This window comes from Astyanax mexicanus, chromosome 1, assembly GCF_023375975.1.
Source record: "Astyanax mexicanus isolate ESR-SI-001 chromosome 1, AstMex3_surface, whole genome shotgun sequence".
Classification (NCBI taxonomy): Eukaryota; Metazoa; Chordata; class Actinopteri; order Characiformes; family Acestrorhamphidae; genus Astyanax; species Astyanax mexicanus.
In genome coordinates this window covers 104,931,906-104,958,031 of record NC_064408.1, presented here as the reverse complement: position 1 = coordinate 104,958,031, position 26,126 = coordinate 104,931,906, and the positions used below count along the sequence as shown (strand labels likewise).

Here is a 26,126-nt window from a genome sequence, read left to right as displayed (position 1 = left end):
AGTGATTTTTCTCTGCGTTTGTATTGATCTGAATTTTATTTTGTCGCTTGGCTGATAGCTACAGCGTCCATTTCTGGTCTGTTGGCGGATGAGGTTTCCCTCACTCTTTCCCAAAGCCGATCGCTCTTCCGCAGCTGTTTAAAAATCCCTCTCTCCTGTCCCGACTGGACGCCATCCATTTTCCCCCCGGCTCACCCCGTTCACAGCTGCAGCCCCTGTAATCGAAGGGCTGAGCGGGACATTTGTCTCTCTACGTGGTCATAAAAGAACAATTAACGAGAAAGCATGAAGGAACCGAGTATTGCTCACTCTGACAGATGGAGGAAGTGCTAGATCTATGTGCTCTATTGCTTTGGTGTATCTTCTAATGGTCTGTAGTTGAGAAGTAACACTGCTGCAGTAGGAGAGGTGATGTGGTCTTGTGGACAGTATAGCCCTGACCTAAGTATACAGTAGATAAGGTGTGTGAATTTAACATCAGGAAAAACTAAAACACCTAAAACTTTTCTTAAGTCAAAAACAGTTAAATACAGCTCTGAAAAAAAATAGTTCAGAAATCAATATTTGGTGGAAAAACCCTAGTTTTTAATGCCAATTTTCATGCATCTTGTCATGTTCTCCAGTCTTGCACACTGCTTTTGGATAACTTTTTGCCACTCCTGGTGTAATAATTCAAGCAGTTCAGCTTGGTTTGAAGGCTTTTGATCATCCGTCTTTCTCTTGATTATGATCCAGAGGTTTTCATTTTGGTAAAATTAAAGAAATTATCTTATTTTTTTCCAGAGCTGTATATTATTTCTTCATGCCTTCATGCCTTCATGTTGGATTTATTTTGATACAGTATGTAAAGAGCATATCTTAAGGACCAATGATGATGCCCGAAGAAAGCTGTGAGAACTTACTAAGAGTAGTAAAGGCTAAGCCTTATGAAAAGCTCTACAGAGTAATCTAGTTCATTCTAGTGAAGAAGGTATTAAAAATAATTGGGCACCCCTAATCGTTTTCATGATTTTCCTTTATAAAGTATTGGTTTCAGTTAAATATATCATAAAGCAGATGAACACAGTGATATTTGAGAAGTAAAATGAAGTTTATAGGATTTACAGAAAGTGTACAATAATTATTTAAACAAAATTAGGCAGGTGCATAAATTTGGGCACCCCAATAGAAAAATTACATTAATATTTAGTAGATCCTCCTTTTGCAGAAATAACAGCCTCTAAACGCTTCCTATAGCTTCCAAGGAGAGGACTTCTAGCTGAAGGTATTTTGGGCCATTTTTCCTTACTAAACATCTCCAGTTCAGTCAGGATTGATGGTTGCTAAAAAATGAACAGCCCGCTTTAAAACACACCACAGATTTTCAATAATATTCCAGTCTGGGAACTGAGATGTTAGTTCCAGAATGTTGTACTTGTTCCTCTGCATGAATGCTTTAGTAGATTTAGAGCAGTGTTTGGGTCCTTGTCTTGTTGAAGTATCCAGCCCCGGCGACCCTCATGCAACCATCAACTTTAACAAGATTTCCAGTGCCTGCACTGACCACACAGCATGATGGAACAGCCACCAAATTTTACTGTGGGCAGCTTGGAATGCTGGAATGCTGTGTTCCTGTGTTCTTTTTCCACCATGCATACTGCCCTCCAAATAACTCAATTTTAGTTTCATCAGTCCACAGGACCTTATTCCAAAATGAAGCTGGCTTGTCCAAATGTGCTTTAGCCTACCTGAAGCAACTCTGTTTGTGGCATGTGCTAAGAAAAGGCTTCTTCTGCGTTACTCTCCCATACAGTCATTGTGTTCGTCTGCTGTATGATATATTTAACTGAAATTGCTGATCCAAACAAGCAATGATCTTAAGAGGAAAATCATGAAAATTATCAGGGTTGCACAAACTTTTTTATATCACTGTGTAGTGAACCCAGATATCAAACACACAACCCTGTCATCAAACCGGCCACCACACACGCAATGTATTGGTGAACCATTACTCTTTGGTGGTATGAGATACATTTTAGACAGGTGTTTTTTTGCAGAGCCAAAAATGGTCCAGCTCCTTCCTAACTGATGGATATGATCAACACCTTATCGGTTCCAATAGCCCTTCATGCTTCAAGCAATGCCCAGTTTGACCCATCATCTCTTAGAATGCATGGAACACAGTCATGCAGACCTGGATAATCCAAACAGCAGAATCACCTGCTATCTTTAAACACCAGCTGAAGACCCACCTCTTTTTAGAGCTCTTAATAGTAGAGTGCATTTAATTTGGGGTCTACCAAAGCTGCCTTTGAAATGATAAGTGAATGACTAAGCACCCTGGATAAGAGTGACTTCTGGATAAGTGCAGAAATGTACTATATATTTAGGTGGGGGCAGTTTACCTGCTCATGGGGGGAAGGTTAAGTTAAATGTTTGATGTTTATCTACTGTAAGTGCACTTCCTGTGAAAGTCCAAAAGGCGATCAATGTCAGGGCATGCCTATGTTTAGCTCCTGTATACACTTCCGTTAGCTTGTTCTTAGAGATGTAATTTAATGAAAAATCTGTTTACACAACTGTTTCCTTACCTTAAGCATTTTTAATCAGCTAGAACATGTTTGATGTCTGCTTTTTGACCTCCTAGGACCTGGCGTCCACATATTTTGGGTTGTCTAGACCACAGTACTAAATTTCACTCTACAAGGGCCTGGTGTCCTCTTATGAGGACATTATACTGTCACCTAGTGGTGGCAGAAGAGAAAAAAACATTATGGTTAACGATTTTGTTCAGAAATTTAACTAAACAGTTAATACAGTAAATGTTTGTGTTTTACTTTGCTAGGTGTTCGTATTAAAGCAACACTTCAAATGAGCCATATTGCTCAAAGTGGCATAATAGTTGTTTCTACTTTTGTTTTGCGCTCAGTAAATGCTGCTGTGTTTAGACACAAAATAAATGTTTTGCACATCATTACTAATTGCGACTTCCTCCTGCGAAGTCCTCATATGTGGACATAATTTTTCCCTGAAACTATATCATGTATTAAGATAACTTAGGTGCAAATTATCCCAAATAGCAAAGAGAAATAAAAAATGCATGCCATGTAGACAATTCAGGTGTTAGGAGGTTAAAGCAAATTCTTTTTATTGAATGCAGTATTTTTCCTGATTTGGGAGGGAATTAAATATTCAAATTAATGGTATCAGTGTCCCGGTTCAGTGCAAAATCATCCCTGCAACATCTAATCTATTCATCCTAAAAACAGTGTGGTCTGGTAGGTGTTTTGTATGTAATTGCTCTCTACATTTTGACAGTTTTTATAAATGAACATAAAAATTTACATTTATTTATTTGCAATATTAGTGTACGTAAGAGTACACTTCCTCATGCTCTCTGCAGTTACACCTTCTCACCAGAGAGGTCACTAAACATCTCCCCAAATCCCCAAAACTCACAGACTGTTGCTTTAATATTGCTAACACATATAATGTAGTAAGAAAACAAATAATGGAAACTTGTGGACACTAATTCAGCATGATTTAGACTGCAAACCTGAATTACTCCTTTAAGGGTCCACTTTAAAGTGTTATTAATCTTAAATAGTTCTGATTTCTGACACTGAATGACATTATCTATAAAAACGAAGAAGTACACAAAAAGATCAATGGAAATGACTGTGTGTGTGTGTGTGTGTGTGTGTGTGTATGTGTGTTTGTGTCTGTGTTTCAGAGTAAACCCACCAGCGAATCGGCTGTGAGCAGCACAGGAGATCCCATGCACCACAAACGCTCCAAAATGAAACCTGAAGACGAGCCACCCAGTCCTGGAGCTGTTAGCGTGCAGGTACACACACACACACACACACACACACCCACGCACACACACTGATACACATAAACATACACACTCCTAAATATCACCCCTCACATACGCTCCCATACACACATATATATATATATATATATATACCACACATAAATACACTCTTTCTTTCACAGATGCAGCTGCAAGGCACTTCACCCACTCCCCACCCACAAACACACAGCCCTCACACACACACACACTTACACACACACACACTCACACAGGGAAAGCTTGGAGGCCAATTACGCGAGGCAGTGTAAAACTATTTATTTATGCGTTTGATTCGGTGGCGTGCTGTGGCTCTGCCGACGATGCGATAAGCACAGCCGATCTGTGCCGCTCCAGAAGGAAATTGTTTTGCTTTTAATCAGATACACGAGTGAATGAAAAAAATGAAAGAGAAATTAGGCAACGTGTTTCTCCACTCTTTTCCTTCACAGAGCCCACTGATGCTGACTATCCAGTTCTATAAATAAATACTGGAGACCTGGCTCCTTTTCCCTCGTCCCATTCTCATTTCTGCTCTTTCTGAATCAGTCAGTGTATAGTCAATTATAAAAGCAGGATATCACCCTGACTGTATGATATATTTTTTTTTTATCTCAGGTTATACTAGTGTTGTGTGCATAAAACATTTATTTAAAGTTTTATCAGTATTGAAAGATACAATGCCAAAACCAGTACATGCTTTAACTTTAGTACTAGAGTTGTTTTGTCATAAGAATAACTTGTATTATTTAATTTTTTTTACCAATTTGGTCAATAAGTGACATATTTCTGTCTAATATATTTCTCCCTCTACATTTTCTTTAGTTTCAAACCTTTAAATCTTTTTTACAAAACACTTTTACTTATTTATGATTTGCTGACATTTTTATTTATTGTTATAAGATTTTGCCAGAGATTTTGTGATATTTCACAGAAATAGTAATTTATTTTCTCAAGAATTTAAATAGAATTTAGCAATATTACAACCAAGCAATTACTTATTTTCTCAAAAATAAAAAAATATGATTTTGCAGTATATCAACCAAAAAATTACTTATTTTCTCTAAAATTTAAATAGAATTTTGCAATACTTCAACCAACTAATTAGTTTTTTTTTTAAGATTTTAAAAAGGGTTTCGCAATATTTTAACCAAGTAATTACTTATTGTCTCAACGCTTTGACCTCAAGATTTTGCAATATTTCACCAAATAATTACTTGTTTACTTGAGATTTTAACATAATGAAAACGAATGTTAACAAAATATATTTATTTATCTTTCTGAGATATTAACCAATTTTAAAATATATAAACACTCTGTATACTTTACTTAGGGTATTGATAATTGCCACTTAACCACAAGATGCGTTGTGTGTTTGTTTGTGGTAACATCAATAAATTGATTACTTAATATCTTCACAAATAAATAATAGTTTGTTTTTATACTGGAAATTCTTTCTGTCAGATTGATGTTCATAATACTTTAATATTAATAACATAATAATTTTAATATTTTAATATGCAACAACAGTAGTCAGGAAGCATGCCTTTATTAATTTTATTCATAATTACCATCATATTGTGATACATTTGTTAAGAGATGTTTATCATAATATTCCCAAACTCTTCTGCCTTAATAGTAAACTAATATTGCTTCTAATAACAGCCCACATCCTCTAAACTCACACGATTTCTCAGGCTATGATTCACCCTGTCTATATGCCTCTACTCATAGCTGTAAATACTGAATCCCAGACTGATATATGTAAACAGCCCGCAGGCTGCTGCACATGTTTTAACACGACACTGAAAAATGTCCGTACTAATGTAGCCGCCCGTAGGAGCAAACACGGGTTAGATTCCTCAAATGTCTGCCCCCTGAGCCTCGTGTATATATATCTGCTTAAATAGAAATGAGAGTTTTAATGACACGTTTCCGCTCTGAAGCTCAGGACTTTATTGCAGATCATAAGGTGAGGCTGCGACTGCAGGAGTGTGCAGTCACTGTGGAGCTGTAGGGCTGATGCAGATTTGTGGGTGACAGTTGCTTATAACTTAACCCTGTTAATCATGCTGAACTTTAGAACTCAACATCCACTTGTTTAAGACTCTTAAACTGTAAAATTTAACATTCTTGCGGCACTAACTTAGACTTTTATTTTCACTCTTTCCAGTGCACCTCCTGCTAGCTTTAAATCTCACATCTCACCATTAATCTAGACTCTAATCTAGATTTTACGAAGGAATTACAAATTATTTGTACAATATGGGCTGTAAAGGATATTTGCACTTGTTTTTATTCTTACTTTCTCTTTCGGTAGATCAGATCATAAACAAACCATCCTTTTTAAAAAGATAATGGACCTATCTTACCCTCTGCGCAAGGCTCATTGCCATCTTGCACCCTGCAAACAGTCTATTTTGTGCCTGCAGTATTTAAATAGCAAAGACGCTTACATATCTGCGTCAATGGGTGTGTAAATTACTGACGTATTGCTATCTTGGCAGAGAAAAACACAGGTGCGCCACTGACCAATTTGAATCCTGACAACAGTCAACCATCATATCTTGGCAAAGCAAGTGCCTGGAAATCGCTAAAATATGGCCCCAAATTGTACATGTTCATTAAAACGTTTTTAGGGAGTAGAAACATGTCTGAAGCCCTTCCTCCCATTCCAGCGTTCTATTCTATAAATACAATTATACCACAGTTGGTTCCTAACCTGCAATGTGTCTGAGAGGCGTTCTATGAGTGCCGTTATCAGCCAGTAATGCAATGTAACCATAGCTCTCCTTGTATTACTCAAAGAACCATTTGTAGCACCTTTACTTATCCCAAAATAATCAATGGTGACATATGTGTGTCACAGATCCTTTAAAAGCTGTGTAAAATTTCTTACAGTACTATATCCTTCACTTTAACTCATAAAGTTCCTAAGTGACATATAACTTTTGAAGACATTCTAAAAGGACAGCGTGTGAATGTGTGCTTGTTCATCTTACCTTATTAACTGAATGTAGGAGTGCTGGGTTAGTCCTGCAGATAAAACTGGCTCCTTTTAAAAGAGTATGATTGTTTATAATAGATAGTATACTAGTAGGAAACAATAGTAATAATAAGACGAAACTGCTGTTGTGTCATTCGTTTGATCATATTTTTAACTAAAATATTGACAGGCATTAAGAAACAAACATAAATGAGCTGCTCACTGAATTTATCTGATTAAATGTTTTAATTTGTGTCGATATTTAGAAATGAGTATGGGTTTTTACAGGTTATATGTATTTTATATATGTGTAGTGACTGGTAAAGAACCCAACAGCCATTGGTGATGGGTCGTTCCTTTCTATGATATCTGTTCAAATAATATTGTAACTCTAACATTTACAGTATTAACATTTCCACGTATCAAATAAATACATTAATAGAAATAAATACATAAAGAAAAAATGTTAACATTAAATAAGACAAGAGCAAAGCAGGGCACGGTGTTACTGAAAGTGCATTACTCCTAATGTTATAACTCAAATAAGAAGAATTTTAGTGACAGCAGTGACAGTTGAGTCTTACTAACTATGACCCTGACCCACTCATGTGTGTTTGTGTGTGTGCTCCTGGTTGAATGCTGGTGCAGGATCATCCAGATGGGATGACGCTGGTGAAAGAAGAGGGAGAGAAGGAAGAAGGGAAGCAGGAGCCGGAGGTGGTGTACGAAACCAACTGCCACTGGGAGAACTGCTGCAGAGAGTTCGACACACAGGAGCAGCTCGTACATGTGAGAAAACACAAAATCACACATGCATGAACACATATATAAACACAGGCACGTGAAAAATGCTCACACATATTATCGCTGTCATGCAGAAATCGCTTAGCTCCGAAATGTCATTTTTACAGAAGAAGAAAAAACATACAGCTCTAGAAAAAAATTAGAGACTACTTCAGTTTCTCTGATTTTGCTATTTATAGATATATGTTTGAGTAAAATGAACATTGTTGTTTTAATCTATAAGTCTTCATGCATCTTGGCACATTCTCCTCCTCCAGTCTTACACACTGCTTTTGGATAACTTTATGCCACTCCTGTTGCAAAAATTCAAGCAGTTCAGCTTGGTTTGATGGATCATCCATCTTCCTCTTGATTATATTCCAGAGGTTTTCAGTTTGGTAAAATCAAAGAAACTCACAATTTTAGGTGGTCTCTTATTTTCTTCCAGAGCTGTATTTCTCTGTCCATTATCTTGCATTTATCTTGTATCGTATATGTCAATAGATGTCAATGTAAAAATATTTTCTTCCAAGACTTTTTGGAGCATGCATCAGGAAATTCTAATACAATATTGAGAGCAACTATCAGATTCATATTATAGTTCATAACTTTAAACAGAAATGGAGATAAAAGGTTTTTACATTACAGTAACAATATGCATTCACAAAAATCCAAATCGAGGTCCTGCGCTCTCACTATATTGCCTATATTGATCCATTTCTATTTCACTTAACCTGAAGTGCAGGTTAGGAGCTCAGAGAGGTCAAGGCTGAACACACACACACACACACAAACATACACACACACACACCAGCCACACTTTGCTCCAGACACCCCATTTGTCACAGCCACTTTCCAGGCTGGAGTGGAAAGACACTCACCTCTTCAGACATGAAAGCTCACCGCTAGTGAAACCACACCAGTGTGTGCCTCCTTTAAACTTGCACCTCTCCTCCCAACACACACTCAGTCCACTTTTAGCCAACACACACACTTACACACTAACAATCTCACACAAGCACACGGGTTTGTTTTTGTGCTATGTTAGAACACATACATAGATGCTACATACAATGAATGACCTAGGTTACATACATAGCTACTGTACATAAAGATATAAAGTTATAGCACATACAGAACTCTTGCTTAGCATATCTAATGAGCAAATTGTGTACTTTAATGTCTAAGGTCAGAACTGTCCTGTAATTTATGTGTAAGGCCATTTTCCGAGTTAAATAACATTGACTTGACATTAGGAGCTTCAAAACAAAAGAAGAAATGGGTGTTTGTTCTGTTTTAAACACTGTTATAAAGCTGTCATAAAATATTGATAAGACTGTGGCATGTTTAAGAACACCTTATATCACAGAGTTCAGTATATATTTCTAAAATAAAATACAAAACTACTACTATTCCTATACTGAAGGAATGGGTCTCATGTCAGTTGAAGGCCCCTTATGTCCAGATATTGTAATATAAGGTCATGTGACAGGGAGGTAAATAAATAAACGTTAAAATAGGGAAAAATTGACCTCAATTCTTCATGTGGTTATTTTTTTGACTTAGCACAGAGGTCAATCCATCTGAAATACAGTTTTCATTGCATTAATATTGTGAAAAAAAAATGTATAGATTAAAAAAAATAAGGTTTTACAATAGTATGCTATTTGTTTAAGAAATTATATTTTTGTTTAACATAAGCACTGCAATTATTAGCTTTAAGTTTTAAAACTCATAAAAAACTGTCATAAAACATCTTATTTTATTCAGATTAGCAACATAATGCTGTTTTACAATAGCCACATACTGCTTTATGATTGTGTTATTCAGTGATATATGTTATAAAGCTCTCATAAGGGATGACCATAAAGTTAACCCTTTAAAATTATTCGCAGTATCCAAAAAAGCAATAGGTTTTCATCACCACTTTACACAATCAGGTGCTTTTTTTGTTTGTTAGTTTTTCTTAGATTTTCTTACAAAGTCAGGACATTTTTGCCTTGGAGGTGTACAAAAACAAGTACACCATCACCACACACACACACACACACACACACACACAGGCACACATCGGATAGAAAGATCTTCCGTTCTTCACGGCTGTCTATCCGCACTCTGACATGGCAATCCGAAGCGGCCATGCTAACCCCTATCTATAATTGATATCCTGAGCTGGGAATGGCCTGCCTCACGCGTTTGAAGGCCCGTGCTCAAAGCTTGAGGATCTTGACAACTTCTTGCCGCCGTTTCTGAGAGCAGTGTGTGTGTGTGTGAGGGGGTGGGGGAGAAGAGTGTGTGGGTGATAAATGTTTTCTGGGTTCAAGCTAAACCCTCCCATTCATATATCACATTGAGTTATTTCCTAATCAGCTCAGCTGGAGTTAATACTCCCCGCGTTCTTTATTAACCAGTAGCCATTAGCGCCACTGTATCCATTACAACATCAGCTCAAACAAACTACAAACAAATCAGACATTGATGATCCACAAAGCACTACATCTCCTCATGTTTTCCTTCCTGATTTGCTTCTGTTATTTGATAGGCTGCTTTGAACAGACATGCTAATAAAAACATTTTAGAACAGGGTCCCTCCCCTCTAATTCAGCAGCAGAGCGATGGATGAGGGTCTTATCTTTTTCTCTTTGGTAATAGGCTCTGGGACTGCATTTGCGACCCACCACTTCTGTGGTTTCATTTTCACAGATTGGTTGAACACAAAGTGTTTAAAGTGTAGTTTTTGTTGAACTTAAAAAAAAATCCACATCTGTGACATACATTAGTGTCAAGGTTTGGAGCAGTATTGATTTGTTCATTCTTAAGTACACATATCAGATTCACATTTTTCACAAAATTCACAGAAATTGCCTGATATTGACAATAAACATGTAAGAAGACTAAAGCAGTCTTTATCACAACTAAGGTTAAACAGAAAATGCCTTTTTGTAAGTTTTATAATCCCACTTCATATAAACTGTCTGTAATAACAATGTAATTGCAGTTACACATTAATATCCATGCCATATCACTGCTGCTGTAATCTATCTGTAATATCCCTCATAGTTACAATGTTATTGCCTGATTATTAAAGTGTAATATTATATTAATGTTATAGGGACACTTCTTTAGGTCAACTGTCATTGAGGTCTATGAAGCCTTATAAAGACCACTTTTGAATCCATCATAAAAAGCTTACTGAAAACATAGTATGTATGTTTTGCTTAGGTTATGAATACACATGTGACTTTATTGATTCTAAAAAGAAAATTGATATTTGTGCATTATCAACCTGCCCCACCCTAGCGGTCCCTTTTTTTTACAGCTCTAACGAATTAGCCCCGGTGACCTCCAGCTCTAAGCAATTAAAACATTAGGCTCCTTTTATTTCGCATTTGTGAAACTACAGAGTAATTTTGTTTATTGCTTGAACTTTGATATGCTGCCAGCTCTCATTGTGAGGTTATTCACAAAAATGTAAAATATGCTAATTACATGATTTTGTTTGTGAGTTGTTTTTTTTCTGCTTTTTTTCTACACTTGGGCTAATTTTAGATGAAAAGTGCGCACCACCCTGGTAGCGGGTGCTTTACTGAAAAAGCCACCATCACAGTGCCGCTGGTGTGTGTGTGTGTATGTGTGCGTGTATATGTGTGTATGTGTGCATGTTCGGCGGGTGTGAAACGCTCGTTCTCACCATGACGCACGGCCGCGCTCTTTTATCAACGCCGCTTAAGCGCTCTCGGTGCCGCCGATAAGATAACCATCGCATCTCTGCAATTTAGCGCACTTATCTGCCCAACCCAGTCAGCATAAACCAAGCGGGTGTCAATTTTTCCTCATTTAATTCATTATTTCCCCCCTTTTCCCCCCTTCTGCTTACTCTCAATCTCTCTTTCTTTCTTTCTTTTTACTTTTTTTTTTTTTTTTTTTTTGCTTTTACCCCCAAACACTCGGACCCTTATACTCCAGAACAGGTGCCCCAGGGCCTCTTTCTGTAGGGGCACTCACACAGATAAGAGCCCTTTAAAGACTGCTGGTGTGTGGTGAGCTTTGGAGAGGTGGAGGTAGATGCTTGCAAATAGCAGGTACTCCAGTGAAGGAGAGCCGAGGAGGTCCAGCTCCAGCTCTTAGCCAAACTTCTACAGGACGTTTCTGGACCCTCATGGTGGCTTTCTAAAGACCAGCATGAGGTGGAAACTCTGATTTTCTGACTATTGGAAACTCTGGAACTCTGTCTCAAAAATATGGAGGATAACTTGTATTTTTTAACATTTAATGAGTAGATCTTATTAAAAACATCTGAAACAATCCTATTAGCTACCAGAGCCCTGAGAGAGCACAATTGGCCTTGCTCTCTCTGGGTGGGTAGATGGTGCTCTCTCCCCTCATCACTCCAAAGGGTGATGTCTGTCGGCATCTGTGAGCCGATGTATCAGAACCGAGTCACTGCGCTTTCCTCCGAGTGCACTGTGATGCTGCTTAGCAATGCTCAATTGCAGAATTCACATGTATCGGAGGAGGGATGTGCTAGTCTTCACCCTCTTGGTGTTGGGGCATCACTAGTGATAAGGGGAGTCCTAATGAGTGGGTTGGGTAATTGGCCGTGTAAATTGTGGAGAGAATTGGATCAAAATTTGAAATAAAAAATATACAAAGATTAAGAAATACTTTATAGAAGGCATTACCACCTGCAGTGGACAGCATAGTGGGTGATAATGATTATGACTGGCGACATCTGGCTAGAGCAGTTTTTGCAGACAGACATCTACAAGACGTCTACATGCACATTAAATGCAGGAGACCCCATATACATATATTCAACAGGTCAGTGCAGCATCCTTTAGCTTAGAATGGACTTTGCAATGACAGTGTACTATATAAATGACTTTTTACTAGATCACATTGGATACATATACAAAACAATTAGAACAACAGCACAGAGATATAGCAATATATTTTTAAATTGGGCCCAATCGTCTTAAAAATATGCAAATGATAACTACAGTGTAAAAACCTAACAAATGGATGAATTTTGGGAAAGCCCCATCTCTGTGTGTGGACACTGTATTTTTTTAAGTATCTGTAGACACACTCACACATGCCCTTTATATAACTCAAATAAATACATGTACAGATCAATTGTCTCTGTGTAACTGGGTTAAAAAGTATGTTTTTTATATAATAATGTAATGCTACTGTACTGTGAGAATAACTCCCGCCCACCCAGCACTACATTGTTAAAAAGTCGTAAGTGCTGTTTGTTGAAACTACGTTCTCATTAGTGGTTAAAAACATTTCTAAAAGTCCTCACATGAATGGCTTTTTGATGTATCTGTTGTGATATCAGCGCTAATCTGTAAAGTTAAGTTTCTGATTTAAAGTGGTAGTCCATATTATTTTGTTTCTAAACTGAAAGCAGAAGCATTTCTGAGTGGAGAAGGGATAAAATATTGTGTTTTTTTTTTTTGTACCAGTGTGCTGGAATGACCATCCCTGCTAAGCCTAATATATATATTTATTCTTAAAACACGTCACGCGTCTTTATGTACTCACTTTTAGTTTTAATGAACGTGAGCGGCTGGTGGAGCAATGGAGACTTCAGAAGGGGAAGCTCAGAACTCAGTAGCTCATTCACTCATAGTAAAAATAAAGTGTGTAGTAGAAGTGGGTTTCTGACTAAGCACACTCTCTCTCTCTCTCTCTCTGACTGAACATAACCTGGAATCGGATTCATCCGCTCTGAAAGGAGACCTCATCACACCCACCCAGTTTAAAATGATTCTTCTGCATGCACAGTGCAATTGTCCATTCTCAGCAGAGAGGACCCTGAATCCCAAAATTTATGGACAACAGCCTTAGAAAACTGCTTTTACACCAACAAAGAAACACTGAGAGTTGCAGAATAGACTCATACCATATCTGTTCTATATTTACAGAATTTAACAGCAACTTCAGCAATTCAGATTTCCCAATTCAGAAGTGAAAACAAAGTGTATTTAAACTTTTGACATGCACTTGCTTTAGGAGTTTTGGAGCTTGCAGTGCCACAGACCAGGCTTTCCTCCACAGGCTGTGTCTGATGGTGGCGCTGTAAGGTGGTCTGTTTCTGTGCTTCTGTGTGTGTATGCTGAGGGTAAGAATAGCCTCTCTAAGCTGCGCTCTGCTCCTCCCTGTGTTGGGGGAGATAAAGGAAACCTGAGGGAGAACGCAGACCCCTCTCTGGCTGCTGGCAAAGACCCTTTAATTGGTAAAATGCAGATTTTTTTTTGATCAGCCCGAGGATTAGACGCCTTATCAGTCTGGAGTATCTTATGCAGAGATGAAAAGGCACAGCAGAATTACACATGCCAATTCCACCCCACCCCTTCTCTCTCTCTCTTTCTCTCATTCCATCTTACTTTACTTTTTTCACCCCTCCTCTTCTCTCTTTACACACATATGCAACGCTCCAGTGATTGACGTGAGAAAGGAGTGTATGATTTATTAGTGGGACTTTGATAAAGCTGAACGCTGTTGCGGGTCCCCGGCGCTTTGGGAAATAGCCGTGTAAACAGGCTCTTTTCATGCATGCCTGCATTTTAATGGGGCAGGCCACAGCCCAGTTAAAAAAAGACTGATAAGGAGACAATATAGATGGGTTTAAGAGTGAGTAAAGACTCTACAAAATGACTAAGTAATGAAGGCAAGCTCATGAATCTGCTCGATTAGCTCTGTGCATGCATGCATGTGTGTGTGTGGGTATGTGTATGTGTATGAGGGAGATGAGCTGTAATGTGTTGGCTTAGTGAAGGTATTTTTGCATTCAGTAAAGTGAATTTTGCACTTTATCTCAAAATGGTTTTATCAAACAACACATCATTATAGCAACATATGAAACAATACATTTTAATTGATGAGCCTGAATACAACATAACTGTTAAAACTAGGGTTTATTAGGGAATTAAGGATATAAAATAAGGTTAATGCAATACATCAAAAGCAATAAGTCCTGATTTGATCCCACTACAGGTGTAATATAACAGCAAACAAACAACAGAAACAGACAAAAAACAGGGAAACAAAAAAATGCTCAAATCAAATTCAATTTAAATTTCATTTTGGCTCTGCTCATTTAGGTTAAAATTAAGTGATTGGTTTATTGAATGGTACATTGATCTGTAAGTATCTGAAAGTGAAACATTGATCTAGATGTGGCAATTTAATAGTAAATCATAATAATAAGTACAGAAATGTACTTAAAAAAATGGCAAACTATAAAATGTAATAATTCACATTTAAAGTATGTAAAACCTTTTTTGGTTTGGTTTACTTAAGTATTATTAGGAGAATTTTTGATGTGCATTAAGTATTACTTTATTCCAGTATTATTTCAGATTTCTACTTGACCTACATTATATTATGGAAGAAACCTCCACCTTTTAACTGTAGTGTACAATTTTACATGTATCAAATTCGTCAATATATCACTTTTATATGTCACTTTTATTTATTTTGGTAACTCTAGTACATTTCTCTAATAAATAAATAATAAATATAATTTGAACCCATAACATTGTTGTAACAATGCTGTAAACACGTAATTCTAATATCTTTCAGTGTGAGTTCAGTGGTATTATAACATTTAACTCTGCCATTTTTACACTGATTTCATTCTGTGATCCCTTACTCTGTACAGAATCTATACTTTTAGGTATGTATGAGTCTGTGCTCAGATATTATAATTCTGCATGTTACCAAAATATCTAATGAAATCAGCTATAATTAAAAGTGTTGGAATTTGAGATTCCAGTGCTTGGTTTATCAAATCATTTAAATTAAATCAAAATGACTGTAAAACAACACAAAAAGTCCAGTATCTGTTTGTTTCACCCAAACAATTCTTTTTGTTTCTACTGAACTGGAGTGTGTGTGTTTCCAGTGTGTGAGTCCCAGTTGCTGTTGTTCTCTTGTTGTTGGGTTTTCTCTGTCAGACTGAAGATGAATGCTCTTCTCTTCTGTGCAGGTTTTGCTCTCAGCACCTGTTAGTCTCTCTCTCTCTCTCTCTCTCTCTCTCTCTCTCTCTCTCTATCTCTTTACACCAGCGCATCCTTTCAGTAACGAGGGCCATTAGATCTGACCATTAGGGCATTAGTGTCACTCCCCATTTAATTCCCTCGCTCTCGTTCCTCTCCTACTCGCTCATCCGTCTATCAGTGTAGTGAGGTCATGCATCACGGACGACAGCATCAAGCTCATTTGTACAAGCGAGTGTAGCGGTGTTCAGGGACATGCTGGAGTCTCTCTCTCTCTCTCTCTCTCTCTCTCTTTTCACTGTTATTGAACGCGGTTGCCGCTGCAGACGGATCATATGCCACAGGGAGTCCCACTCAGCATGAGGGGCTGAGAAAGAGAGGGAGAAACGAGGGAGGAGGTAGAGTAGAGAGAAAGTACCAGAGCAAAAGTAGAGTTTTTCCATAGTGACTCCTAACTTTCACAGAATCCAAACATATCATAACATTTTTTTTTTGCTCAGATCATAAGGTAGAGAGTAGAGAGTATTAGAGCACATTATCACTATCATTAGCATCATCCTCAAAGTAACAAAGTCATGAAAATCAAAATAATTCTGTAACTAATAGTCTGTAACTAATATCTAACTATATATATATATATATATATATATATATATATATATATATATATATATATATATATATATATATATATATATATATTCTCAGCTTCTGTCAATTTTCAGTCCAATGGCATAATACATTTCAACTGACTTGGAATAGTGAAAGTAGTGCCTTTATCCTTACTGTTCCAGACTTGGCCCTGCAAAAACTGCACTATTTAACTCTGGTGAAGTGGACAAAAATATGAACAAAAACTGCATAATGCTGTGCAGTCTATATTCATATCACATTTGTCTTATAACATATTGATGTAATATTAGTAAAAAGATCTAGTGACATTGTTCTACCTTCTCAGAAGCAGAAAATACAGATTTAATTATAAAGCTGCTTTAACAGTAGTAGCATTAGCATCAGAATAAATACATGTTGTTTCTAACCTATTATTAATGTCAGTGACATTTACATTTTCTGGTGGTCTTATTTTCCTTATTCGGGACGAAGAATGTCCTGTTTCTCTCTCTCTCTCTCTGTCTCTCTCTCTCTCAGTGTGTTGACCTTAATCAGCTGCATGCTACAAGCTACATAGATTTAGCATTAGCATTAGCTGGTTAAATTACAAAACCTGTTTATTTTTTAAACATACATTACCAGTCAAAAGTTTTAGAACACCTCAATTTTTTCCATTTATTTTTGCCATTTAAGCTCTACAGGTCCAGTCAGTAACCGGAAATTGTACAGAATACAGTGTACATTTTTTTTTGCCAGGGCTTTTAAGAAAGACAAATGAGTTATTTTAGTATTGTAATATATATATATATATTGTAAAAAAATACATCGTTTTAAAAAGCGGGGGTGAATTTTTATCAAAAAAAAAACAATTGGTTAACAGCTTACATCTGGTAAGTAGCAATGGAAATAAACTGAGCTTTAATTTTTTTTATGTCAATTTACAAATGTCTTTGTCTGTAGTAAAGTAGTATTGGAACAGATTGTGCACTCTCTACTGAAGCATTTATACACAGCACATTCACACTTTCATCATAATAACTAGAAAAACACAGAGAACTCTGTAACTATTCAAAGTATAAGTCTTTGTTTAAATAAATTACATATGAAGCCAGAAAGCAGTGAGTACTGTTTCCTACACATTTAAAAGACTGTTGGAAACTGGAGAAAACTGGTAAAGAAACAGGTCTGGCTGATTCTCATGGCAACTTTTTTAGCTCAGAGTTAGAGGTCTGACGGGGGAAGTGCAGTAATAAAGTCATTGCTAAGATAAAAAAAATAAAAATAAAAAGCAGCTTTTCGGGGCCATTCAGCACTGCTCTCTGGACTCTACCAAAAAAAAGGGTGTTCTAAACCTTTTGACCAGTTGTGTATAACAAAGTTTTGACACAATGTAAATAACAACTGTAAGGTCCAACAATGTCAAAAAATACAAACGTTCCTTTTATTACAAATATCTTTAAAGAACATGAAAGTAGGTTTCCAGCATAATACGTTTTATAACCAATTACCTTGCAGGATTTTTTTTTTTATTATTAATTTGAAAAAAAAAATCTGCAGAGATTTTGTTGGGAAAAACACTTTCAATTCAAGGCTCTTGTCCCACTTGTGACAGACATTAAGCACAATCTTTCCAGTAAAAAGGCTACATGCCAGTTTTCCCTCTCTGTGTTATTTCAGATTATTTTCATTTGCAGCTCTGCTCTGTGAGACATTACTGTGAGAGACAGAGAAACTCTGTATTAAAGGAAATGATGTGCTAATGTGAAAAATGTGCTCCTGTTCATGATTCCGAGTTTTTTTTTCCTGATTTGAGCATAATGAGGGTTAATTAAGGTCTGATGCTCTTTGTAGAGGTCAGTGAAGTTAACCCATGGATGTTGAGAGCTATTACGGTAGTTCTGCTGTGTCATTTAAACATAATGTAATCTACATAACAATTTAATGCTTGTTTTTCTCAGCTAAATTTGTTGAAATGTTGTTCTTTTGGTGGTATTATTTTGAGCTTGAGTATAGCATTTAAATGTAACAAATATAATATTATATAGATAGATACAGCTCTGGAAAAAAAATGAGGCCACTTAAAAATGATGAGTTTCTTTGATTTTACCAAATTGAAAACCTCTGGAATATAATCAAGAGGAAGGTGGATGATCACAAGCCATCAAACCAAGCTGAACTGCTTGAATTGTTGCACCAGGAGTGGCATAAATTTATCTAAAAGCAGTGTGTAAGACTGGTGGAGGAGAACATGCCAAGATGCATGAAAACTGTGATTAAAAACCAGGGTTATTCTACCAAATATTGATTTCTGAAGCTCTGCAAATAAATCTTCTAAATGGATATATTTTATTTGGCATTTGGGAGAAATAAATAAAGAATAAAACAATAGAAAATAATGTTAATTTTACTCAAACATATACCTATAAATAGCAAAATCAGAGAAACTGATTCAGAAACTGAAGTGATCACTTATTTTTTTTTTAAATATTTAGAATAAATCCTTTCAAGAGATTTTCTCCACTTGTATTATAAAAGAAAATCATTAATTAAACTATAACAGGAAATCATTAATTAAATTCCAGTATTTGTCAGTATTTGTGCTGAATGGGAAAAAACTATGACATCCAGGAGTCAGTGAAGGTCAACGGGATTAAAGCGAGGCCACAGAAGCCCTAGTCAGAACCACTGTGTGAAAAAGGGGGCCATGGTTTGAATGACAGTCCACCACCTCAGTGTCTACTGATTGATCTGGAGGTGCACTCCCTCTATCACTCACACACGCAGTACACACACACACACACACACACACATTCACACACACACGCACACATTCACACACACTCTCTCCACTGCTGCCCAAACTCTAGGAAAGTTTGGGCAGACAGTATGAAGGTGACAGAGAGGCTGGCGACGCGGGCCGCCTTCATGTCATGAAGAAGAATAGAGGATGAGCTCTCTCCGTCTCTCCCAGCACCTTTCACTCGTATTTATTCTGAATCTCTCTCTCTCTCTCTTTCTCTCTTTTTCCTTTTTGCCTTTTCACTGTCACTCTTCCCTGTCCCTTCACCTACTTTGTATGTGAGGGAAATCAATTCAGATTTTCACTCTTACTATCTCTCTCTCTCTTTCTCTCTCTTCCTATATCCTTTTCATTATTTTCTCTCTCTCTCTTTCTCTGTCCTTCATTCCCTTTGGGCAGTGTCCCTCCTTCTGGAGTATATAATCCAGGTTGTCTCTGATCAGGATATTGCTTCTGTCTGCATGATTTGAATGGCTTTAGGAAAGGAATTGAACTCTGAGCTCTGTCCACTGGTGTGCTTGCATGGATGCCAGATGTTGACCTCATCCCTGTTAGTTCTCTGTATGAATGTTCACTGTGTGTGTGTGTGAATGAGTGTTTGTTTTTGTACATTTTAGGTCTAAAAAATCCTCATTTTGTAGAAAATTCTGATATAAATAGGGTTAACAAACCTGATCAATGCTCATATGGTACTATTATGTAAATGTACTTTTGCAAAAATTCCTAGATAATATATTCATGTAATATGAGTTTCTTTGATTTTTTGAGCTGCTTGAATGTGTGCACCAGGAGTGGCATAAAGAACATGCCAATATGAATGAAAACTGTGATTAAAAACCAGGGTTATTCCAACAAATATTGCTTTCTGAGCTCTTAAAACTGAACTCTTATAATATGAACTTGTTTTATTTGCATTATCTGAGGTCTTTGTTATTTCAGCTATTTCTTATTTTCTGCAAATAAATGCTCTTAATGGCAATATTTTTATTTGGAATTTGAAAGAAATTTTGTCCGTAATTTACAGAATAAAACAACCGTTTAATTTTACTCGAACATATACCTATAAATAGCAAAATCAGATAAACTGATTCAGAAACTGAAGTGTCTCTTAATTGTCTCTTAATTTGTTACAGAGCTGTAGATATAATACACATGAGACTTACACAATGATCAGCTGTAACATTAAAACAACCTACCTAATACATTGAGATGTCAAAAATTATGGCACAGGTAAAAAAAAATCATGTCCTATTGAAGCATGTGGATGTGGATGAATTTCTGCTAGACTCTTCTGTTCCCACGAAAAGTTACACTATGGATTGAAAAATGTTAAATGCTGGAGTGCAATATTTATCTGACTCTCACTATTAGACCTCACTCAAACTCATAAAAGACTTCAGTCTCCCTCACAAGATAGCACCTCACAACTTATACAGCTGGGGTAATTCCAAGCTGTGACTTTTTTATGCATGCCACTGTATTATGTAGGTCCTCCTCATGCCACCAAAGTAGCTCTGACCCATGGAGGCATGGACATAAAAAGACATAACCACCATTAGTTTTTTGTGCTACGGTAGCTCTTTTAGTATACCACTTTTGGTAGGTACAGACCACCAAATACCAGGTCAGAATATCCCCTAAACAGCAGGTCTTGTTGGGGTAGCACAGAATGTTCTGACACAGCTGTGTAGCCATCTCAAAGTGGCTTTTAGCACAATTTGCCTCATTCTAACATATCATCTTTAAAAACTGTGAAATCTATCTGCTCTTTAGGAATCACTGTGACCCAAAAATTACTGTTGTTCACTTCTAGTGCTGTAGTGAAGAGTCATCAGTCGAGGTCAAGACCAAGAGTGGACAAGACTGAAACCAGATTTAGATATTTTTCATTATGTAACAAAAAAGAAAATAATAATGATTAATATATAATAATATAAATAAATGAAGTACTAATTTATATTATATATTAATGTATTGTAGTCTTGCACACTTGTTAATATAAACATTTATATATATATATATATATATATATATAATTACAATAAATGTTTGTAGACTGCACAGCAATAAAAGCTATGTAAATGAATACAATATAGAATTACATTCACATTACTGTCCCCCTCCTTGCGACACCAAGACAACTTGTTTAAACCAAGACAACTCATGTGCGTATGTGTGTGTGTGTGTGTGTGAGAGAGAGAGAGAGAGAGAGAGAGAGAGAGAGAGAGAGAGAGAGAGATAAGGAATAGGACACAAGCAGATGTTCAGTGAGTGCTCAGTGCTTAATTTGCTTAATGCAGAAAGAGATATAAAATAAAAAAAGTGAGGGTACAATATCTGATTGTTGAAGTCAGAGGTGACGGGGGAGGGTGTACAACTGTGAGGGATGAATAGTGTTCCTGATACGCAAGAGCAAGAATGACTCCAGTTCTTCTGAAAAGGCCTTAACTTATTAGATGCTTTGACTGAACTTTTGATTTCTTGCACACACATCCACACACACATCCATACACACATTCACACGTGCCTTCTTACCCTCCCCCCTCCCTTCTATAAGCCTCAGATTGAAAGTTGCCACAGCAGCACAACTGTCAGTGCTTGTCATGGCCGGGCAGAGGCCTGTAGTGATAGGAGGTGACAGGGTTTTATTTGAAATCCCGTTTAAATTGGACACAGGACCGCAACAAACCATGTTTTACCCTGGCCAGGGAGAGGGAGAGATAGAGAGAGAAGAAGTGGAGGAGAGAAAGAAGTGAAAGATAATGGAAAATTGACACAGATGCGAGGAGGAAAAAAGAGTCAAAGTGGAAAAAGAAATGAAAGAATGAACAAAAGGGAAAATAATGTGCTAAAGCCAAGCAGGCATGACTTTGTTGACACAGATGGTTTTGTAGTCAAGCTCGAAAGTTTTCTTCTTACTGCCTCATTCACCTCTTCTGTTCAGCCTGAACTCCACACAGTCACACAGTACTTCTCTCAGTCTGAAATGATCGGTTTTATCCGTGCTGGCTCTTTGCTCCTGAATGCCGTGTAAAAGAATTTTGTGTGCACTAAGCTCTCTTGTGGCGTAAATGTGTCATTACACCAGTAGATCTGCTGTAGAGACTTTCCCAAAACAGAAAGCTTTTTTTTTTTTTTTTAATTATTTATTTTGGAATGGTTTACTTACTGTTATAATATTTTATTTCCTTTAATTTAAATGTATATATATATATATATATATATATATATATATATATATATATATATATATATATATATATATATATATATATATATATATATATATATATATTATTTAATAGCAGAAAGTATGAACCCAAGATACTTAATGTCAACTTCATATAATTTGTTAACATAAATCTATTCCTACATTTCAGTCCTGCAGCACAATCCACTAATGATTGAACTAAGGCAAATTAGGGTTGTAATGAGGTAAAATACAAAATGAGTATGTTTTCAAAAATGTGACATCAGCACGTGATTCTAATCATTAGAATTACATGGACAGAATAATCAATTTGGCAAGCCTTTGTCAAACCATACAAGGAGTTACATTCATAAATTCCACTTAAAACTAGTCACAATAATTACATTATCGACGTATCAAATAATAAATGGACACTATGATTTATTAAATATTTTCTTGTCTTTAAAATGGTATAAATTTGTTGTTAGGCTATACTATTATCATTAAGTCAGTGACATTTACATGGTCTTAAAAAGACAATAATATCGTTTATCACAATAATTTCTGGGATGATATATTGTCAGTAAAATAAAAATTCACTTTGTTCACTTTGTATACTATTCACTTTGTATTTGTTGCTGTCATCAATATTCTTTTTTGCATTTTTGTAATAGTTTGTTTATTATACTTGTTCTTTTTCCATGAAAAGTTAAAACAATTTTAAAGTTTCCATATTGGATGTACAAGTGTGACAGCTATATATCATAAACATCACTAATTTCAGTGCATGACTGCAGTGACTGACCCATTCTTTGATCTTTGACCCCTCTTTCACACAGCATATCAATAATGACCACATCCATGGAGAAAAGAAGGAGTTTGTGTGCCGCTGGGAGGAGTGCTCTCGAGAGCAGAAGCCTTTCAAGGCCCAGTACATGCTGGTGGTGCACATGCGCAGGCACACGGGGGAGAAGCCTCACAAATGCACGGTAAGAAACTGCATTCTGTATTGATGATCAAAACGCATTGATGGATTACACTGATTTCATAGTGCAACAGTTTTTAAATACATAATTATAGGTATAAGTGTGTTGTTGATGTGTTGGCAGTTTGAGGGATGCTCCAAGGCTTATTCCAGACTGGAGAACCTGAAGACACACTTGCGCTCTCACACAGGAGAGAAACCCTACGTGTGTGAGCACGAGGGCTGCAACAAGGCTTTCTCCAATGCATCAGATCGGGCCAAACATCAAAACCGGACACACTCAAACGAGGTAAACACATACATGCAGTTAAATTAAGGACTAAGGAGTAGTGGCCCACATCCCTTGACCATGGAGTTCAGGTAGTGCTGGGCAATTTTGGCCTAAAAAAATATTCAATTATAATAGATTTTTCCCCCCTACTAAAAATTTCACTACAGATGACAAAGAAATGGTTCAAAACTAGGTTCAACAATATAATAAAATTGATTTACCAATTCAAAACATTGTTTAAAAGCCCATGTGTTCATATCACACACTGACCTCGAGTCTACACAGCTGCGGAGAAACTCACACACTGACAAACACTGAATTATACTTCAGAATGCGGGTTTGTGACTAATAATTGAGAAATTATGCACTAAACGAGTCACAGAAGAAACTTTGAAGGAGAGATTAATATTGTTTTCCACAATTATAATCTCGGATCCTCACCTGAGAGCTACGATGCTGCAGTTTTTAGAAACGGTAAATTATTTATTTCTAAATATATCCTATAAATATTCTTTATCCCACCAAGTGTTGAAAGTACTGGAACAGTGCTGGAACTTTTTTCGGTACGAGCTCAGTCTTTGGAGCGAAATGTTTAGAAAATATGTTCGTGTTAGTCTGTGGGAGGCACCGGTAAACAAGGTAAGACAAATAAACACTTCAGAAATGAGTAGCGTTTTCAGATATTTTAGATTAAAAAGATAAAATGTATGTATGTAAAATCATTATTACTCTATTTTGAAAATCGCATTAAAACTGTAATTTTAATTAATCAAATTAATCATGAAATCGCCCAGCACTAAGTTCAGGTGTTTCATTGAGTCTTATTGCTACTGATGAATGAAATCAAGTGCCTAGCCATGCAGCATGCATTTATAAACATCAGTGAAAGAACAGGTGGTCCCAAGAGCTCACTGAAAACTGAGGAGCATAGTGCAGAAATCCCCAACTTAATAATTTAACCCATAACTCCAATTTAAGTCTAATACACAGTAACTGCAGGAGATCCACACCTACATTATATACTAGAGGTGTGACAAGCTCTCGTGCCACGAGATATTATGACATTAAAACTACATGATATTTCTCATCAAATCTTAAATGTATCTCGCTAGACCTATGCACAGGTCATTTTGGGTGGAAAACATCAGAGCTAACCTGCTACAGTTTTGTGGTGACTTTAACTCATTGTTCTGTTAATCATGTAGTCCACCAAGCCTCATGTACCCACTGAAACATTTTCGGTTTAAACTGTAGACACACATGAAGGCAAACACACATGAAGGCAATGCATTGAGATTCTCTTTTAGGTTGCCAGGTCTGTAAAGGACCCTTGGAGGGTTGCCTGGGAGGGTCACAGGGGAGGGATTGTGACAATAGTTCTACAAAGGTCTACAGAGAAGCTGTTGAGTTTATGATAAAACCGGCTGCAGTACTGGCATACTGTTCTGTATTTTACTGCAAAAGATGAATCATACCTAATTCATAATCAGAGTAAAAACTGATCACCATCAATTATAAGATGATTACTTACAAAATATAAAAAATCACCCACATTTTGCTTTCCTGAGTTCAATCAAATATTTTCAATCATATATTTCAATTTAAAATAAAAAATATATATATATATTTTTAAAATATTGTTCTCGTTCTCATCTCATGAACCCAGTATCATATCTCGTCTTGTCTCTTGAGATGAGTGTCTCACAGTATCACAGACCAAGTATATATTAATGAGTATAAGAGCTCCTGTAAGTGTAATGTGTAGGTCTCCCATTACTTTTGTCTATATAGTGTATGTGCATATGCATAACCGATTCCTGAACTAATTCCTAAACAGGTTCAGGCAGGCATATAGAGAGCAGTCACTGAGAAGAAGGTGCAATTCAGCTATTCTGCATACAGCTCAGAGGCACTAAGGTTTAGAATCACTGTCATTTTGCTGTATTGCTCACTATACTGTGTTTTAAACAGCGATAGAAGTGAATACCTTCTGCCGCATACCATGTGTCCACAATTTTGTGATTGCTAATGCCATAAATATAGATATGCATAATGTGAACTGCATTAGTTGTAATGTAACAATGAATAAATTTAAGGATAAGGATGTTGTGCTAAAGGAGTTCAGTGTCTGACCGTCAGATTGCAGTGCTGCTTGACTGGTTGCCTTTCAAACTCTGCAAAAACATTTCTTTATTATAATTTTCTCTCTGAATTTGTCTTTCTCAGAAACCTTATGTGTGCAAGATTCCTGGATGTACCAAACGTTACACCGACCCCAGCTCTCTGCGGAAACACGTAAAGACCGTCCATGGTCCCGAAGCCCACGTCACTAAGAAACAGAGGGGGGATGTGTACCCACGACCCCCACCCCAGCCCAGGGAACCCGGCTCTAACGGACAAGGCCGCTCGCCAGGGCAGCTGCCCTTAGGGGCGTTTACTGACCAAAGGGAGTATAACCATGCTACCTCAAAACAGGACGAATGTCTGCAGGTGAAGTCAATCAAGACAGAGAAGCCTATGGTAAGCCCCTTTCTGTGCCTGGAAAATTTTAGAGTTTGCATTTTTTTAAACCCTCCTAATATGTTGTGAATCAAATTGATTGAATTGAATCAATGATTATAAAAGTACATACAAAATATTTGTTTTACCATTTGT

The 26,126-nt window shown here is 36.8% G+C and overlaps 1 protein-coding gene and 1 long non-coding RNA gene across 2 annotated transcripts in view; one reads left to right on the top strand and one right to left on the bottom strand.

The window, feature by feature from the left end:
* The window catches only part of gli3 (GLI family zinc finger 3), a 174,694-nt gene that overhangs the window by 141,506 nt on the left and 7,062 nt on the right, over positions 1–26,126 (top strand). Inside the window, exons 9-13 of the mRNA XM_022662267.2 lie at positions 3,713–3,826; positions 7,470–7,610; positions 23,055–23,204; positions 23,325–23,489; positions 25,698–25,991. Of these exons, the coding sequence (XP_022517988.2) occupies positions 3,713–3,826; positions 7,470–7,610; positions 23,055–23,204; positions 23,325–23,489; positions 25,698–25,991 (864 nt within the window). The remainder of the gene's footprint in view (positions 1–3,712; positions 3,827–7,469; positions 7,611–23,054; positions 23,205–23,324; positions 23,490–25,697; positions 25,992–26,126) is intronic.
* LOC125780989 (uncharacterized) overlaps positions 14,912–26,126 on the bottom strand; it is a 21,478-nt gene continuing 10,263 nt past the window's right edge. The window contains exon 5 of the long non-coding RNA XR_007424034.1: positions 14,912–15,980. This is a non-coding gene — a long non-coding RNA (uncharacterized LOC125780989). The remainder of the gene's footprint in view (positions 15,981–26,126) is intronic.